We start from the raw sequence: 18,758 nt of genomic DNA, 5'->3' as shown, positions 1-18,758 counted from the left end.
GGAAAAATTCTCTCTTAAATAAGAAGTGCCTCATAAATCCGTCTCCACATGATGATGTTTCCATCAGCCCCATGCCCTGGGCAATCTGTGGTCTGGCTCCAACCCCCCACTTTCCCACCCATTATGAAGCAGGAGTGACTGTGCATGAAAGGAGATGCCTGGATGTGAAACCAGCTGAGAAATATCCCAGTCACTTCTCTTTTCCCATCAGATACTGCTTCAGTTCCTGTTTCCTAATGCTGCCTCTTTCACGGTCTCCAAGCCCTCTCCCTAGTTTCTTGTCAAGGATTCCTGAACCTTGGACAAAGCCATGCCTGAGCTATTTTAAATGAATCTTTGAGGTTCCTATTGCATCTTGTCTTCAAAAGGGTGCTTATTATCCTTTCTACATAATTTTTCCCTTTTTTTATGACTACAAGCAATACAAGCTAGAGTAAGACATTTGCACCATGCTATCTGTAGGGCTCTGGCCACAGTTCTTAAAGGGCTTTTCCACCCTAAATGATGATCCTGTGGGAGTGGAGGGGTGTGGTACGTGGCTCCTGAACACTCAGCCAGTCCCACAGCAGCCTGATCACGAGCAGCTGTCCACAACAGCCCCGAGCACCTCTGCAGCTATCATTTTCAGAGCTGTACGGAAAAGGAAATAAATAGGAAGTAAAGCTGCTGTAAAGCTGCTGTAATGCATTTTTTGCATGCTTCAGTGTGGTGCTGTTTACTTTGTGGAAGTTTTTATTATTTCCATTTGCATTTGAGTGTTGTAAGCAGCAGCTGCAGCTCTTCAGCTGAGCTCAGCGCTGGGGTTTTCCATGGTGCAATTGACCCGGGGCACTCCTCAGTGGCTGCATCCTGCCAGCACCAGGGCTTTGCAGTGATGTTATTTAGCACAGGGGGAAGGGAAAGGAGCCAATAGATCCATTTATCTGGAAGCAGGAGCCTCCCAAGGGCAGCAGAGCCAGGCTGGGAGCTGGCAGCACAACAGCTCCTCTCTGCAAAGGTATTCTGATATAGTTTGAATTTTTTATTGCTTGTTACCCAAGCATAGAAGTGGTGGAGAGATACCAGAAGTGCAGTTCTGACAGTGGAGATGCACTGGTTTGCCAATATCCTGGGGCTGGAGAGAAGACCCCAAACTAATTTACTGGGACACTGGGGAAGAATTAAGGGCAGGTAAACCTGGACTCTGTAGCTTTAATAACTCTTGGTCAAGCAATTCCATCTAAGGAAGTTTGGATCTTGTTTGAACTGCAGGTAGCTTAAAGCTGCTGCAGCCATCCTTGAATTTAATTTTGTTTTACCCTCTGAAGATCAGTAAAACAGGGGTTTCCATGCACTGGGTGCTATGGGTTGGCATGAATCAAAATAATTTAGGAGCAGTACTGAGTGCTCTGAAAAGCAGAGGAAAACAAGGAAAGCATTCTGGTGGAGCTGCCTGCACAAATGTGTCTCTGGCACAGTAAGTGTTGCATTTTCAAAATGAAACTTTTTGTTTTGGTTGGGTTTATTTTTTGGTTTTTGTTCATTCATAGTGGAAGCCAAATTCTACTGATTCTCAACTTTCCTTTTCTACTTTTTGTTTCTTCCCTATTTCCAGCTTTCCCTGTCTCTCACTGCACATATTCTTTTTTTTTCTGTGCTTATTTTTCCTGTTCCTGTGTTCCAATGGAGCATGAGAAGGCAATGTTTGCCATGTGTGAATAGGAATATCATGCAAAAAAAGAGGAACTTCCAAGGCACCATCTTCCTAACTCATCTGTGCCAATTACCCTCCACTCCTATATTTTTCAGTAGAAAATGAGGAATTGTCTACTGTGGCTTACTCTAGCAATAATGACCATTAAAATTGCCATCACAGAACTTTTTCACATTTTACAGAGGGCAAGGGGCCTCTTGGGCTTTAGCTCTTGCATCTAGATCGTTTGAGAAAATAAATTCCTGAGAAATTGAAAGCACTTGTGATCCCAGCTGTGAGAAATCAGAGCCCAGAGCAGGCTGGGCTTCTCAGGGCTCTGCAGGAGCAATGGCTGTGCTCATCTCAGTGTCCCAATGGAGCCAGAAACAGGGCAGCAGAGGGACCTCTGCATCCTCCTGCAGCCTGTGAAGGTAATTCCCTCCTTCTGGTTCAGTCAGAGCTTTTGGTACATTATTTCTGGTTTGGGGGAGGAGTATTTGTTAGTGATGTTTCATCTTTCCTTGGATAATAAGTTTAGAATCCTTGGTGGTTTTTGGTTTTAAGGCAGATATTAAGCCAGCCAGCACTTTAGTGTACAGAATGCCACAGTTGGTATGGAAGGCTTAGGTAGAAATGCCATGTACATTCTGTTGGATTCACCTCTGCCTTTGAGCTGATATGGGTGGATTCACCTGGGGGATTTGTGCTGTTGAACTTGTGCACTGAAGAAATGAGCAATGAGTGAGGGAACAGACACTGACAGCAGTGTTCCTGTGTCTGGCAGGAGTGAAAGAACAGGAGGCTAACCATAAACCTTAACTGAAACATCAAAATCAACCAGGAACAGCTCCTCTGTAAGTGTGGTCTGAAGCTGGCTGCTGATTAAAGAAAGATGATTAACAGGTGGTAAATCAGTGCTCTAAGCAGGAGGGGGAAAGCAGAGAGCTTCTGGTGGAGTGCACCACCTGCAATGTTCTGGTTTCTGTATGAAGAACATGGCAGAATTAGTCTTGTAAGATAATTTGTAGGGGAAGGGACCTCAGGAGGGCTGTACTCCAGCATCCAACCTGTGGTCAGCTGCTAGGTCAGACCAAGTTGCCCTGAGCTGTTTCCAATCTGGGAAACCTCCCATGAGCTGTCCCACTCTTTGACTGACCTTCCAGGAAGAAACATCACCTAATATCCTGGATAAACTTGTTATTTTGGCTTTTGCCCCTTGTCCCCCTTCTCTTTTGTGTCATTACCATGCACCCTGGGCAGAGCCTGGGTCTGCTCTCCCAGGAAGCCCCTGGCAGGAGAGTGTTGTGAGCCCCCAAAACCTCTCCTTCTGCAGCAGAACAACTCCTGTCTCAGCCAGGGCTCAGTGCCCTGGTTGTGCTGGTGGCTTCAGGCTTTTGGGGCTTTTTTCTCCATTTTGTCAGTGCCTTTCTTGTATTGGAAGAACACAAAACTGGGCACACTGTTCTAGTGTGGTCTGCTGTGTTCTAGGTAGAGTGGAGAATCCCTTCCTCCCATTTTTGGGGTGTGCTTCTCTTGGTGTACATCCATGTAGAGGCCTAAAGAGAAAAGGCTGTGTGAGCTGCAGGGCCAAGCAGGGGCTGACTTGGTGGCCACAGACCACACTGGCTGCTGGCACTTTTGTGCTGAATAGCAATCATTATCATCTACAACCCTAAGCTTACCCTCCTCAACTTCTACCTATACACTATAATAACTGCAGCTGTCTTCCTCAGCCTAAACTCAATCAAAGTCCTAAAGCTATCTACCCTAATAACTACATGGACCAGAATCCCATTGGAACTGGTGGGATAGTCAAAGAGTGCCTGGAGGGATAAAAACAAAAATAAATGCTTCTGCAGAGATCAGCCTGCTATGAGCCCATGAGATAGAGCTGAGTCATTTCCCATTGGTGAGATGGGAGGTGGAAGGAATGGATAAATCCATGGATAAATGGGGAAAAGGAAACATGTTCTTGGTTCTTCAGACATGGCCTTACCTGGTGCCCACAGGTACTTCTGGCAGTGCTGCAGCAGCCTGTGAGCACTCTGCACACTGCAGAAACTCTTGGCTAGAAAGTCCTTTAGGCTAAACTTAGACTGGCCACACAAACATTTTTGCTGCTGCCTCCCCAAGAAGACAGCGAGTTTTCATCACAGAATCACAAGCAGCCACACAGGACACACCCTGATTTATGCATTAGTACCAGGAAAGGCTGCACTCTGTTTGTCGCTCAGCAGACGGTGACGGTTGCCCCAGCATGTGAAATATTTCATGCCTGACACCTCAGTTCAGGAAATGGTGGTTTGCTCAGCAGAGGTGCAAGAGGCTGCAAGTTGTTATCAAGTGTAGCACGAGCCTTTCTCATAGTTTTTCTCAGTTTTCTGAGTTTATTTTCCAGAGCAGAAAGCCATGTTGGGCTCTCCATGGCACACAGTGGGGTACCCCAGCCGGCACTCCTGAGCTTGGGGTGCCTGCAGCAGGGGACGAGTCCTGAGCACCAAATTCTTGAGTGTTTTATTGAGTTTTATCACTGTAGCAAGTTCATTTTCCTGTAGAGCTGGGCTCACATCCTGCAGATCTCAGTGGCTGAGGTTCCTATTCCCCAAATGCAAGGTGCCTGAGGTTTGCTGAACCGCAGCAAGTTCATTGTGAAACTCTGCCACAAAGGTGGCTCAGCTGCCCTGGGTTGCTCTGTGAAGGGGTTGAAGATGAGCCCTTGCAGGCCCTGTGCTGGTGGTAGGAGTGGGTCTGTGCTGAGGGGTGCTGTGCCCATGGGGTGTGGGAGGGCAGCTGTGGGTTCCCACACATCCTCTGCTGGGAGGAGAGCCCGTGCTGAGGGCAGCATCACACTCACCCCTCCCCAGCTCCTGCTCTGAAAGCAAAAAGAAACAAACTGGAGCACCAGCATCTTCCTCCTTGTCTTTCCAAAGGCCATGTGAACCGGTCATGGTGATGAGTGGCTTCTTCCAGCCAAGGCAGTGGGAGGTGGGAGTGCAGCCCCTGCCACCCCAGTGGCTCCCAATGCTCCTGCTGATTCCTCCTCATTTCTAAAACAGGGAAACCTCTGCACCAGCATGGGTCCTCAGCCTTCAAACGTGGCTTAGGGAGCAAGTTGTTCCTCTAAACAAGAAGGACCTTCCCCAGGGCAGTTAGCTGTTTCCTCTGAAATACAGAAATTTTGCCTCTCCTTGGAGAGCCATGCAATCTGTTTATGTAGCACAGCATTGGTGCTCCAGCCTTGGCACTGGGAATGGTCAAATACCAGCCATGTGCAGCTCCCCTGACCCCTGCCTCCATCCCGCTGTGGGTCTGTAGCTACAGAATCCCAGAATCATTTAGGCTGGAAAACCCTCTGAGCTCATGGAGTCCAACCATTCCCCCAGCACCAAACTGTGTCCCCAGGTGTCACATCCACATGTCTTTTACACCCCTCCAGGGATGATGACTCCAATGGTGCTGCCCTGGGCACACCATTCCAGGGCTTGGCAGCATTTTCCATGTAGAAATTGTTCCTCATATCCAATCTAAACCTCCCCTGGCACAGCTTGAGGCCATTTCCTGTTGTCCTGTCACTGACTGCCTGGGAGCAGAGGCTGATCCCCTCCTGGGACCCTCCTGTCAGGGAGCTGTAGAGAGCAATGAGGATCTGTCCCGAGCCTCCCTTTCTCCAGAACATTTTGGTCCCTGCAGAAGCTGTCAGAGCAGAGTCATTCCTGACCCTGGAGACACCGCCTTGGCAGGACACCCACCAAGCCTGGCTGTACCCCTTGGCACTCACTCCTTGGTGCAAGGAGATGTCACCCTGCTGTGGAACCCAGAAAAAATGTTATTTCAAGGCTTCCTCATACCTGTGAGCAGATCAAGGGCTGTTCCCCTCTTAAATAACCCATGAATGCTCGTGTTACCTAAAGGTGTGTGCATTGTAATCAAACACCTTGGTGAGCTGCTTCTCTCAGCATGCTGATGAGGTAGAATGTTTGTTACCTGTTTAATGTGAGTAAAATACTGGGGGGAAGTGAGCTGAGCTCTTCATTAGGGATGGGACTGAGGGGCTCAGCCTGTGCTTCCAGCAAAGCTCCACATGTTCCTCTGTGGGAAGCCTTGGGGGTTACAGAAGCATGGGGTGAGACAGGCAAGGCAGGAGAAATCCCAGTAATGCTCCTCCAAAGCTGATGGTGAAGGATTGTCCCGGGTAGGAATAAAACAGAGAATTATTATTTCTATGTGAAATATAGATGTCTAACATAGTTCACTTGCTGATTTTAAATATTGCTACAAGTAATCCATGTCGTATCCCTCCAGAATTGTTAAAAATATCCTAAGAACTACCCTGTTCCACAAGGCTGGAACAGGCTAGCACAGTTCCCATTCTGCTCCCTGCCTTCTTCAACAATAAAAATGGTGAAAACAAAGCTAGTACCTGTCTGGACTTGTCTTCCCAGTTAATTTCTGCTGCCTGAACACTGTTGGTGAAATCTTTGTAATATTAAGCTGACGAAAGAACAAACTCAGTGAAACATATTCTTGCAATGGAGATATTGAAACTGGGGATATTTAGTGGATATGCTGTGCTTCACCTGGCTCTTGTTATTTAATAGCTGATATGTGTAATGCTTGTGCTCAATTCAATTTGAACCAGGGCCAGTATTCTTATGCTGTTTGCTGTCCTTCATTCCCTGTGTTATCAATGCCAAACCACCCATGCTTTGAAAGGAGCAAAACCTCCAGCTATTTTCTGGTTGCCCAGAGTTCCTCAGCCCCTTCTCCTTCCTCCTCTCTTTGAGAACCTGCCTTTTGCCACTCCCTTGTTTTTGTGTTTTCAGCCATGGATCCATTCAAACAGAACAAAGTCCTTCCCTCTGCCTGTGGCTGGCAGGCAGCTGTTTGTGCTCAGGCTGTTGTGCAGTGCTGCTGAAGCTGAATTCCCCTGGAAGGTCCCCAGAAGATGCTGGACACATCTTGGCTTGCCCCAGCTTTGATGCTGTGAGCACCGTGTGCTGTGTGATGGACACAAGCACAACAGGCAGGAGTCCTTGGCTGAAGTGTGACACCATTACTGCGGGACAGGTGCTGAGCTCATCTGTGTCACTGAGCACCCAGCCTGTCCCCACAGCTCAGCCAACATGTTCTGCTGCTCTTCTGGCCCAGGGGCTGTGCCCTGGCAGCCTGGTGGGCACCAGCTCAGCCTTTGCTCCCTGCTGGAGCTGGGGGACCCTGGTGAGCTCTGGGCTGTGACAGCTTCTCACCCCCCAGCCCACCTGACACCTCAGGCTGGCTGGGGCTGACTGCCAGGCCCTTCAAAGGCTCCTGGTGAAGTTTCTGTATGAATCATGAGCAAAATGAAGGGAGGGGATCATTCTGAAGCTAAAAAGGCTGAGGAGAGCTGCACTGTTTGTGTCAGCTGTCAGAAAGCAAGGAGAGAGGCTGGCTTTGCTGCCCTGTTTTCTCTGCAGATCAGATCCCTTATTCCTGGGTATCTCCTGCTGTTCCCCAGTGCCTGTTTCACCCATGTGTTTGTGTTAGATTCACAGCCTCACACAGCAGAACAGATGGTAGCTGCCTTGGTGCTGATGCAGACAGACCCTGGTAGCTTCTGGCACGGAGGTTTTGGTGGGATGGGTGACCTGATCTGCTCCTTGCCCAGAGCCTGGCCCTGCTCATCCCTGAGCCCTGTGGCTCCTGGGCACCCCACCTTCCTGTCATGCTGTGATCTGGCACTGCCCTTCCACCATGGCCAGCAAGGCACTCAGTGGGTTGGGAATGTTCATGCCTGGCAGCCCTGAGTCCCTCATCCTGTCTGTGACATCCCTGCTCATATCCAGCTGGGGACCAAATCCAACAGGATGAGCAGATTTTCTAGGTTTTAGGCAATTTATGACTTCTGCTGGCTTGGGTTGATGTGCCTTTGAGAGTCCAGCATGGCAGTGTGTGCCATGGTCTTGTTGGAACTTTGGAAGGGACCATGGGAAGTTTTCCCATTTTCCAGCTCCTCCTTTTTCTGGGGAAGCTGTGCCAGGACAGAGTGCATGGCAGGGAACCACGCTGGCTGCATTCACATCCTGACCTTATCAGGACAGATGAGACCAAAGGTTAGTGGGGAATGACATTAGTGAAAGTACCTGGGGTTACTTTGGTTCCACTATGCTGCTTTTCTTGTTGCTTTTGTTACTGCCTTTGGGGGTTTTGCACGTAGAAGGGCTGGAGAAGAACAGAGATGAGTTAACCGTGAAAGAAATATTGAAGAGGATAGAAAAATGTGGGAGAAAAAAACAACTGAAGTGCAGCACTGTGGTGGGAGAGGGTGCAGGCAGTGGACTGAAGCAACTGGTGAAAGGGAAAACACAAGTTAGATACAGCTGGTCCATGGAAATGTGACTTTCCTCCCTATCTCCCTTTCTAGGAAAGATGTTTCCCCCTCTAAGCTCTAACACTAACTTTTCTATAGATAACATTTCTTTCCTTCTCTGAGAGAGGCTTTTGCCCTGAGGAAGTTTCTGTCTTTATCATGTTGTGTTTTTACAAACATGGGGGAAATTGGGCCCTTGTGGAACTGGAGAGGAGGAATGATCCTCAATAGAGAGAAGTGTTTGTAGTCCAAGACATTTGGCTGCTTTCTAAGCAATAGTTTGCCTTTGCACCACAAATAAATATCCCACTGTATTTGCAGCTATAAATTCATAACTGTGGCACTGCTATCTATGCCAGGTGTGATATTGTAAATCATGTGACTACCTGGAAATGTGTGTGATTATCAGGATCCAGTCATCTCAGCAAATAAAGGTGAAAGGATAAGAGCAGGATGACTTTCTGCTGCCTGGAAGGCAAAGTCTAGGTGAGGTGAGGTGCCACTCTCTGGGCAGCCAAGAGCCAGAGGCTTCCCCAGGCACTGCTGAGCCACTCACTGAGAACCCATTTGGACAAAAATTGGGGGCAAATCAACAACTCCTTGTGTACAGATCTCAGGTTTTCCTTGGGGAAAGCTTCAGTTGCCAGATGTGTGGGATCCTGCCTCTGCAGCCCTGAAACCCCTGCTGGCACGAGGCAGCAGCTGCTTCCAGCTGAGTGCAGGATGCTGCAGGGCAGGGTCTGTGCTTGGGCTGCTGCAGGGCCTCCCTGCATACAGCATGTGGGATTATATCTGACACTACTTCGGGAAGTTTTGTCCTGCTGATGGCCTAAGGCTCCAAAGCTAAATAAAGGGATTTTTTAGTTTGTTTTTGAATGGTTTCAAAGCTCACAAATGAGCTGCAGCCAGTGATGAGGAAGGGTGGGGTAGGTGATGGAAACCCTTTCAAGCCTGCAGCAGTAGCTTCTAAATTCATGTCCTAAATGCCCAGTGATTACACAACGACTCCTTTTTGTTTTCCACCTCAGAGAAGTTATCTTTATTTTTGCAACAGGTGCACTGCCTGTAGATCTTTCTCTCTGTCATGCAAGGTTCATGGCACAAGAACCTCCTTGCCCTTTGAGCCCTGCCCATAGGAACCTTCCTTTATTGCTCTGGCTGGGTTTGAAAGGGCTGAGCAGCTCTCCCCAGGGACCTGCTCTGCTGTGATGTGAACCCTTCCCAGGTGAATTTAACTGTGTGCATAGGGCAGGTGAAAACAGCTCTTATTCCAACAAAATAAGAGTTGGGTTTATGAAGAGTTTACTGGGTTTGTGAAGAGCTCGATTAGGATAGGCAAGGTCAGAGAAATCCAGAGTCAGGGTTTAAAACTGTTTCTGTCACACGGCCTGTGCAGGGAGTTGATGCTAAAGAGCTGATGATGCTCCTGTGTGTACAGGTGGCCTGAAAGTCTCTTTAGTTGGTTCTGCAAGTCCCACCTGCCCTGGAGGTGATGGAGGAGCAGTCAGGCACCAGCTCAGCACAGCAGCCCCAAGTCTCCCACTCCTGAGCTGGAGGGCACCACTGTGTTTTCTTCCCCTCCCAAAGAGTTCAAAACAACAAGACTGACAATGTATATCTGGGGTGGAATTTATCCATCCAGATGCTTCAATAGCTGAATAACTACCAAATTCTGTCCTGGGACTTCACCACTTTCAATAGTAAAATACCCAACATGCAGTCAGACATGCAGGCACCTTGGCAGGCAACAAGGGAAAGCATTTCCAACATCCTGGTAAAATAGTCTTGGGGTATGTCTCTGGTCCCTGGCTGTGAAGCACTTGCTACTGCTTTCTTCTATTCCCAAAACTTTCTCTAACCTTTTATCTGTGAACATTTCAATGCTGGGGTGTTGTTTTTTTTTTTTGCATGGAGAAACATATTTGTGAAAAGCATGCCCCTTTTAATGCATGAACGGGTGAATCAATCTCTACCTTATTTTTAGCAATGTTTGCATCATAGAAAGTTTCCCATCTCTCTCCTGCCCCCTCCCCCTCGTGTGGTAAACTTGCAAGGGCTCTCAAACCTGATTTCCCCCTCGTGCTGCTGGTGCTGAGCTGGGCTCCTGTCCCAGGGCTGGAGGTGGCTCTGGGCCTGCAGCCCCACGTCCTTTCCCTGCTAGGATCTGCTGCTGCTGCAGCTGGCCAGGACACAAATCTGGTCATGGAATCATGGAATCATCAAATGCTTTGGGCTGGAAGGGACCCTAAAGATCATTTTTCTCCAACCTGCCATGGCCAAGGACACCTTTCATTATCCCAGGTTGCTCCAAGCCCCTCTCAGCCTGGCCTTGAGCACTCCCAGGGATGGGGCAGCCACAGCTGCCCTGGACAGCCTGTGCCAGGGCCTCAGCACCCTCCAGGGCCAGGAATTCCTTACCAGGGTCTATTCAGTCCAACCCTACCCTGTGTCAGTCTGTAGCCATGTCCCTTGTCCTGTCACTGCCTGCCCAAGTTAAAAGTTGCTCTCTGTCTGTTTTATAAGCTCACTTTAAACACTGGAAGGCTGAGACTCTGGTGGGTGATTGCTTTGCTTGCGCACAAAATGTTCCTGCTCTAGACCTGCAGGATTTTAGGTGTGTGTGATTTGAGGCAGCCCAGGGGCTCAGGGATTCCCAACACAGGGACCTTCAGGCAGGGAGTGTGGCAGCTCTGGGGGACAGCACGGTCCCAGCCACACTCCCAGGCTCCTGCAGGGCCTGCCTGAGCTCACCAGGAGCTGCTCTGTGCCCAGGGTGCCTCCTGGGCTGCCAGGGAGGGCTGGTTAATGATTCACATGACAAAGGGACCTCCCCAGGCTGCCCCTGCACCTCACTGGGCTGGATTTGAGACCCATGACCTGGCACTCAGTTTTCCCTCTTCCCTCAGTGAGCTCTCAGCTGTCCCTGCCCTGCAGGTCAGTGCAGCAAAGCCTGTGCCAAGGCAGTAGGAAATGTCTTCTTTGTTCCAGCCCCTTGGGCTGGGTCTTCCTCTCCTGCAGCCCAATATTCTCCTTGGCTCTGGCCCAGAAAATGAAGTTATTTCCCCAGAGCCAGCAGAGCAGAGGGGGTTTCCAGGCAGTCAGTGCCTGTGGCTCTCACACACTGCCTCAGCCTCACTTGTATCAAGGCACATGTGATGCAATGATGTTAGACCCTTACAGCATGAAATACAGCAAATGAATCAAATATTCAGGGGAAAACCAGCTTGCTTTCCCCTTGCCTTCTGAATTGTGCCTGTGCTCTCTTTTTAGGCAGACCTGAGGTCTTTAACTAGGCCTTCACTGCTGCTCTGGTACCAAAGCCAGTGTTTCTGCTGATAGAACATCCACAGCAGGACTTGCTGTGCAGGACTTTTCAGCACAGCCTTGCTCTGAGTCAGGTCTGAGCTGCAGATGATGGCAAGCACAAACCAACCACCAGCACCAGGGCTCCCCTTCCCTGCCACGTGGGATTCCACCCACCAGCTGCACTTGGAAGAGGCTGGGGGGGTAGAGCAAACTAAATTCTTTGTGCTTTCATGAGTCATGAAAAAACCCCTCCAACTGTCTCAACAGTGCATATGTTTGGGTGTTTTCAAGGAAGCTGGAATGCATCCTCAGAGCTCTTCCATGAGAAAAAGTAAACATGTCATATATAAAACATTTTATTAAACAACATTTTATACAACACTTTATATACAAAAATAAAATGTACATGAAAAATAATCTTTTCCAGCTTAGTGATTTGATTCCTATCTATTACACACACACACACACACATTAGAACCTCTTCCATCCAGCACTTGCCTGCATATGCTGATCCAGAGGATCTGTGGGATGTTACAGCTTGTGTGCAGCACTGGAGGAATCCCCACAGAGTGCCAGAAGGAATCTACAAAAGGCATGGTAACAATAAAGAGCTCTGCCCCTATCAGTGCAAAATTGTTCCATGCAGCAGCTCTTGAACTCCTCTGGGGAAAGGGATTGGGCATGTCTATGGAGAGAGCATCCTAGGAGTGCACCTGGGGAATGGATAGGTGGAAGCAAAGCCTAAACTGAATCTTCACATTTTAGTGGTCTATTTACAGAGTTGAAGGGTCTGAAAGATGAACTATGTGATGGAGTAAATCAAAGAAGAGATGGCCCATTAGCCTAATTTTTCTCCAGAAGTGTAATGACATTTAAGCTCAACGTCACCAGTGTTGCACAGGTAAGCAGCAATCAAAACTAACAGTCAGAGACCTGTCTGCAGTGTCTCCTGTAAGCACTCTGTGGGTAAAGTGCTCATCCCAGCACACAGGGGGAGGATGGTAACCTGCTCCCCAGGCCTGTGGCACCCCACCAGGCCAGGCTCCATGGCACAGTGACACCTCCAGCAGCAGCTTCACCTCCAGAGCAGCGAGGTGGGAGCTGCAGCTGAGCACCTTGAGCACCAGAGTCCTGCCAGTGAGATGGGCTCCTTGTGAACATTGATCATGGTGGTTCTCATGCTGCCCCTTCCAGGCCTGCAGTTAAACGGAATACAAAAGCCACTTTCCTCCTTCAGTCAGTAACAAAAAAATTTCTTCCATTCTCTCCACACTTGTTGAAGTTTTGATCCAAGAGCAGTTTGTGGTTGGAGGAAGCCAAGGGTTTACAATCCACAGGGAATGACTTGCATGGTTGGCCTCACTGTGTCCAGCCAGGAGAGGTCTAGGTTTTTCTGGTCATAGAACCTGAAATCCATCTCTCCTAGAGAAAAGGAACCAAGAATGGGCACTGAATTAATGCAGCAAGAGCAAAATATATTAAAAATATAAAAGATAAAGATAAAATATAAATATAAAGATAAAAGGTAAAATACATAAAATATATTAAAAATATAAAATATATCTTAAAAAAAGATATATTAAAAATAAATATCAAAAATGGAAAGATTTGTCCGATGAGACTAAATACTTTAGACTATTCTTTTCCTAAAACACATCAAACACTTTCTATTAAACTGTTTCATTTAAGCTATTGCTAGAGGGAATTCTACAGTTATATTCCAAGGAGTTCCTGAAAGCTGACCTGACTTACACATGTATAACCCTGAAATCTGCAGGCTTTGCTTACTGGAGGTGTTTTTGACTCTTCCTTTTTATCAACAAATTCCTTACAGCCTTCCAACAGTCTGCTTGGGAATCTCAGAGCACAAGGATGGTGAATTCCACCATTTCCTTTGCTGCCTCCCAGTCCGTGCCTTAGCAGCATCCCCCTGTGGCCCTGACTGTCAGGGCCAGCCCAGGAGCCGTACCTGATGTGGTGTCAATGTCCCCATCCTGCTCCCTGTAGCTGTAGGTGCTGCACAGGCTCTGGGTGCCTGTCTCGTTGGTCAGAAAGCCTTTCCCCCCAATGCTGGTGCTGTGCCAGTCCTGGGCTGGTCCAAGCAGCTGCAAGAGAACAAGGAGATGGTAAAAAACTGCTCCTTCCTGCTGTGGGTGCAATGGTTACTTGCCATTAATCAGAAGACAGGTAAGCAATAAGATCAAGTTCTATTTTCTCATGCTAAGTTATATAAAACTTGTTTTGTCAGTTAAAAAAAAAAAAAAAGTTCATGCAAAACAGCAAGGGCTGGAGCACCTTTTCATCTCTTCCTATCTTATCAGTGGGATGAGCGTGACATGTCTGGAAATGCACATTAGGAGCTGAACATGTCAGAAGTGGAGGGAAGGGCAAAACTGAGAAGTCCAGAGGATCATTGCAGACCCTAATACAACAACCTGAGAGCAAGGAAATGGCCTCAAGTTGTTCCAAGGGAAGTTTATATTGGGTGTTAGGGAAGAAATTTTCATGGAAAGGATTGTCAAGCATTGGAACAGGCTGTCCGGGGAAGTGGTGGTCTCATCATCCCTGGAATTGTTCAAAAAGTGATGATATGGCACCTGAGGACATGGTTTAATGAACATGGTGGTGGTGCTGAGCTGATGATTGGACATTAATGGTTCTGTGATTCTATGAACCTCTAGTCCTAGCAGTACTCAGTAACTTCCTCTGACTTTCTCATGAAGGGTAAATATTTCCATTGGTGTGTCGTCTCCAGTTCATGTTTGCAAAGCAGCTTTCTTTCTATTTTTAATTTTTCAGGCTTCCTCATTAAGAAAGAGTATGTTCAGCTCACATGAGACTGGATCAGATACCTGCTTCCCTTTCTTGGTACAAACATCAACTTTAGACAACTTTATTCTGACCAGAAAAGCTGCTTTTACCTTAAAAAGATCCTGATTTATTTCCTCTTCATCTTCGTCTGTGACTGTTTTGTAAGCACATAAAAAAAAAGGGAAGAAAACATAGATGTCAAGTTTTAGCCCTCTTACTTCTGCTTCTTCACCACAAAACCTGCTTCATATTCTCTTGTCACACAACATGACCACTTTTTATTCACCCCAGACTCCTCACAGCCCTTCATCTTTGATGCTCTTTAACAACTGCATGTGGAGGTGCAGGGCTCCAGCCAGCTCTGATGCCTCCCCAGGGCTCAACAGAGCAGAGCCCACTTGCTGTGGAAGGTGATGGGAGGAAGATGATTTGCACCCCCAGTGAAGAATCACTCTGATCTATCCACGTTAATTATTTATTTCAGTGGGAAGCATGGCTACCTCCACCATCTCTGCTGGAGCAAGAGGCATTTCAGACCCATGGGTAGGTGGCATGTGCCAGCTCTTCCCTTCTGCACCCTGGTTGGTTTGGTAACTCCAAATTCCCAAAATCTATCAGGTGGGGGTTGTTTTTTCTACAAGATAGCTCTTGTTTCTCCTGCTGGCCCAGGCACTCCTTCATCCTGCTGCCTTGCCTCCAGCAGAGCAGTGAAAGGCTGGGCTGGGAAAAAGGAAATACTCACCCTCTGAGGAGGAAGCCAGGGGAGACACCTGGAGCTGGTAGAGGTCGTTGGTGCTGTCAGCCATGGTCACCTCCATTGGAGGCCTCCAGTCGCTCAGGGAGCCGCTCACCTCGCAGGAGGACAGGTCTGTGGGAGGCACCAGGGTTGGCACTCACAGGACAGACAGACAGACAGCCCTCCTTCCTCCCTGCCAGGCTGGCACTGCAGCTGCCCCAGCCCCAGGACTCATCTTTGAGTCCACGGGTTTAGCACAAATGGCATTTTCCACCCTGCTCAGCCCTGAACCCTTTGTCTCACCTAAGGTGATGGCTGTGCTCTCCACCTCCACTTCCTGCCCTGCATAGTCGTGAATGGTGTAGCCGCTGTGGTCATCTGGCAGAGGAGTGTTGGTTAAGCTTTCTGCTGACTCTTTCAGCCTTGTCTCTTCATAGCACTGAAAACAAGGGTAAGGCATGAGAGACTTGTCTAAGAACATGCAAGTTCCCATATGAAAAAAGTTAAGAAAGAAAACCACCAAAACCTCTAGCTTCTTAAGCTGCCTCTACAGACACATACATACCTTTCTCTTGCTCTTGTTTCTTGCCTCTCTTGAAGACTTTGACTTCCTTTCTGTGAAATAAAATAAGACAAATGTGAGAAAGGGCTGCACATTTTAGGCAAGTGTGAGCTCTTGCAGCCTTGAAACCTGCTCAGCAAGCTCAACTACTGCCACCACCAGCCAGCCCCCTGACTCCCAGATGCTGCCTTTGGGCATGTTTAAGGAATTTGGGATAAAATGAACTGTTTGTACAAGCTGTTCCCAACAATGCCCGGTGAGCAAGCCCAGTAGCACCAATGCTACCAACAGGTCAGTCACCCCCTGCTCACACAGAGCAGGACCTTTAAGAGCTGTTTAAGCAGTGGATTGCCAAGGGTTTACCTTTCTTCTGGTGCTTTGTCAAGGGTGGCAGCATCCTGTAAACCCTGACAGCACTGGAGCCCTTGTTGATGCTTTTATCCTTCACTTCTTCAATGTCAGGCAGGGAATTCATGGCACAGCGGAAATTTGCCTTCCAGGTTTTTGGATCAGGATCTTTCTCACCTTCTTTATACCTTCCTATAAATAAGAGATACGTTATGTATTTTAGACTTTCCAGTGCTGGTTTTTCCCACGAAAAGATGCCAACATTCTCCTTTCTGACATACATACGAGTAGTTAATCTAACTACCAGTGTAAGGCAAGGCAAAAGAAAGCCTTGCTCAAGCCAGTCATGTGAGTGATGGGAATGCAAAGGCAGCACCCACCTGTGTGAATGGCCCAGCTCCTGAAAAGGCAGGCATCCTTCTCCATGTCCCAGCCATGCTTAGCTGCATGTTTCCATGGGATTTGGAAGATCCTCTTATCCTGAAATTTAACCAATAGAGTTTTGAATTAAAAAGGAAATGTCACATGCCAGTTTGGAATAATGGATTTAATCAGAGTTCTCAGGTGCAGTTCAGAAATGTTCTAACACCCCCTACTCTGTATTTTAGAGCAGGAGGGTTATAACTATTGGCATATAACTACAGTGGCTATTTAATCTATATTTTAATTAAATAGCCATGGTTCCACCTATTTTGTTCATGGCATTTAAGGCTTTTTATGATTTCTGAAATTGGGAAAAAAAACCCCAAAGGTACTACAATACAGTAGAAGTCAGCAATATTATCAATTTTATCTCCAAATAATTTCAATACATTGCATCAAACCTATTAGTATTTCCTAAATAATAGCATTTTTTCTAGATACACTTTGTCAGAGAATCCCCTTTTTAAAGTTGCCCATAAGACCCTGCAGCAATTCTACAAAAAATGTAGCTTGAATCTCCTCTTGGGGTGGATATGGAAACTTCAGAGAGTTGGTTCAATAAGCTCAGTGATCTCGACCTGTGCTACACCCTGGTAACAGGGATATGCCTTACAGACCAAAAAATGCAACATTTCTTCCAGGCAGGATCTTAAAAATGGAAGCAACTGGAGTGTAACAGCAGCTGCTTATCTGGAACAGGAGGTGACTTGGCTCAATGAGCAGCAGGAGTTAAAAGAGATTTTGAAGGTTTCTTCATTCTCCAACATACCCAGAATGCTTTCATTGCAATTTATCATTCCCCTCCTGGGAATTTTCTGAGGGAAAAATGGAACTACTCCACTGTGTACCAAGCAGAGCTATCTTTTCTGCAAACAAAAGCTGTTGCTTTTTAAGCATAATGCTGGCAGGTTTTCTCCATGTCTTTTCCTTTATGATCTTGACTCGTGTTTAGCGTCATTTAAGAACAAGGTACACAAGTAGTACTATTAATGATGATAGTACAAAGCAGCCTCACCTTGTTAATCCATATCAGTCCAGGTATTTGATTGGAATCAATCTGCATTTCCAACCACGGCCTCATGCGCATTCTTGACACCGGCATGTTGGCTGTGCAAGGAGTGACAAACAGCTCAAACTCTCATCGCTGTTTTAAGCGCTCTGCAGCGTCGCCCCTCCCATGCCGCCTGTGCTCAGCATCACCACGGTGCTACCCAGAGCCACTTTTCAGAGTCTAAACTCGCTCAGTGCCTCTCAGCCTCTCCGGGAGGGAAGCGCTTCCTGCTCCGCCTGGCTCGGCTCCAAAGCAGGGCTCAGGTTTGGAATTCGGCGGAGGGGCCGATGGCAGCACTGGGTGCTCAGCCCGTGCTGCGTGGGGAGCTCGGCTGGGACCGGTTCCGAGCCCGGTTCCGAGCCGGGTTCCGAGTCCGTTCCGGGTCCCGCCAGCACCGCCACGGGCTGCGGCTGTCCCCCCGCCCTCCAGCCACCGGCACCGGAGCGGCACCGACTGCAAAATCCTCTCCTAAAAAGTTTATTATTAATTAAGTTGCGCAAGGCAGGGGCAGCGGTGCTGCTGCAGGTGGGGATCCCCTGTCCCACCGCGACCCGTCCCGAGCGGCGCCGCGAGCACCGGCCCTCCTGGCGCTCCCTTCGCACAAATAATTTCCTGTTTGCGGTGTTTTCCCAAGACACGCGGCCCAAGACAGCCCCAAGAATACGTTTCTAACTTTCACCAGCAACCCGCTCGGCGGAGTCCCGGAGAGTGCCCGCCCCGGGCCAGGGTATTACCAAGATCTGCCCCGAGCAGCGGGGCTCGGGCCGCCCGCTCCGCTCCGCTCCGCCGGGGCTCAGCGGCCGAGAGGAGCCGAGCCCGGCCCCGCGGCTCCGCACGGACAGCCCGGCCCAGCCCAGCCTGTCCCCGGGGGTTGTGCTGCCCGCTGGAGGATGCGCGGTGCCCACCCCGCCGGCCGCGGGGCAGTGCCCCCGCTCCGCCTGCACAACTGCTCCGCTCGCTGGGGCCGGCTCTGCCGCCTCTCGAGCAGCGGAGCTCAGCGGCGCCGAGCCCCTGGCACCGCTCCCAGGGACCCTGCGGGGCGCCTGCCTTCCCCTGGAGCCTCCGTGCTGCGCACAGCGGGGGCTAAGGGCGGATGGGACAGGGTAGGATAAGATGGGATGGGACAGGATGGGATAGGGTAGATAGAATAAGATGGGATAGGCTGGAGCAGGACCCACCTGCTGTGCCCTGCAGTGCCGAGCTGTGGCTCTCCGGCCGACGCGCACCCTCCGCCCGCCGCCCGGCTCTGGCAGCCGCGGGCCGCGCCCGCGGGTATAACGCGGCGGCTCCGGGATTCCCCGCGCCCGGGCCCGGCCGCCGCCCGGCCAATCCGCGCCGCCGCCAGGGGTGGACGCGCCCGTCATTGGCGGCCGCCGCGGCATCACTTCGGGGAAATCACGCTGTTGTAGCACCAGCGGCTCGGGGGGCGCGGCTCCCCCGCTGCCGGGCCCGGCCCCGCCCGCGCTTCCCCGCCGGATCCAGCGCCGCCCGGGATCCAGCGCC

The 18,758-nt window shown here is 49.2% G+C and overlaps 1 protein-coding gene and 1 long non-coding RNA gene across 3 annotated transcripts; one reads left to right on the top strand and one right to left on the bottom strand.

Annotated features, from left to right (window-relative positions):
* The first annotated feature begins 1,132 nt into the window (after positions 1–1,132).
* Positions 1,133–11,741, top strand: LOC134424686 (uncharacterized). The gene is made up of 2 exons (XR_010029473.1): positions 1,133–1,456; positions 11,289–11,741. It is a non-coding gene; the product is annotated as an uncharacterized LOC134424686 (long non-coding RNA).
* On the bottom strand, positions 11,665–18,494 carry IRF1 (interferon regulatory factor 1). Of its 2 annotated transcripts, XM_063168638.1 has the most exons (10): positions 18,434–18,494; positions 17,220–17,311; positions 16,162–16,261; positions 15,797–15,973; positions 15,437–15,486; positions 15,175–15,310; positions 14,878–15,003; positions 14,246–14,289; positions 13,294–13,429; positions 11,665–12,746 (listed from the first exon to the last, which is right to left on the bottom strand). In XM_063168638.1, exons 2-10 carry the CDS (start codon positions 17,304–17,306, stop codon positions 12,649–12,651), a joined length of 954 nt encoding a protein of 317 aa, XP_063024708.1. In that variant the 5' UTR covers positions 17,307–17,311; positions 18,434–18,494; the 3' UTR covers positions 11,665–12,648. The 2 variants fall into 2 exon arrangements, with proteins under 2 accessions (XP_063024708.1, XP_063024709.1); XM_063168639.1 differs by lacking the exon at positions 14,246–14,289.
* Positions 18,495–18,758: the final 264 nt, after the last annotated feature.

Source organism: Melospiza melodia, chromosome 14 (assembly GCF_035770615.1).
Source record: "Melospiza melodia melodia isolate bMelMel2 chromosome 14, bMelMel2.pri, whole genome shotgun sequence".
Lineage (NCBI taxonomy): Eukaryota > Metazoa > Chordata > Aves > Passeriformes > Passerellidae > Melospiza > Melospiza melodia.
Note: the sequence above shows the minus strand (reverse complement) of the source record. Positions and strands in the feature narration are given on the sequence as shown.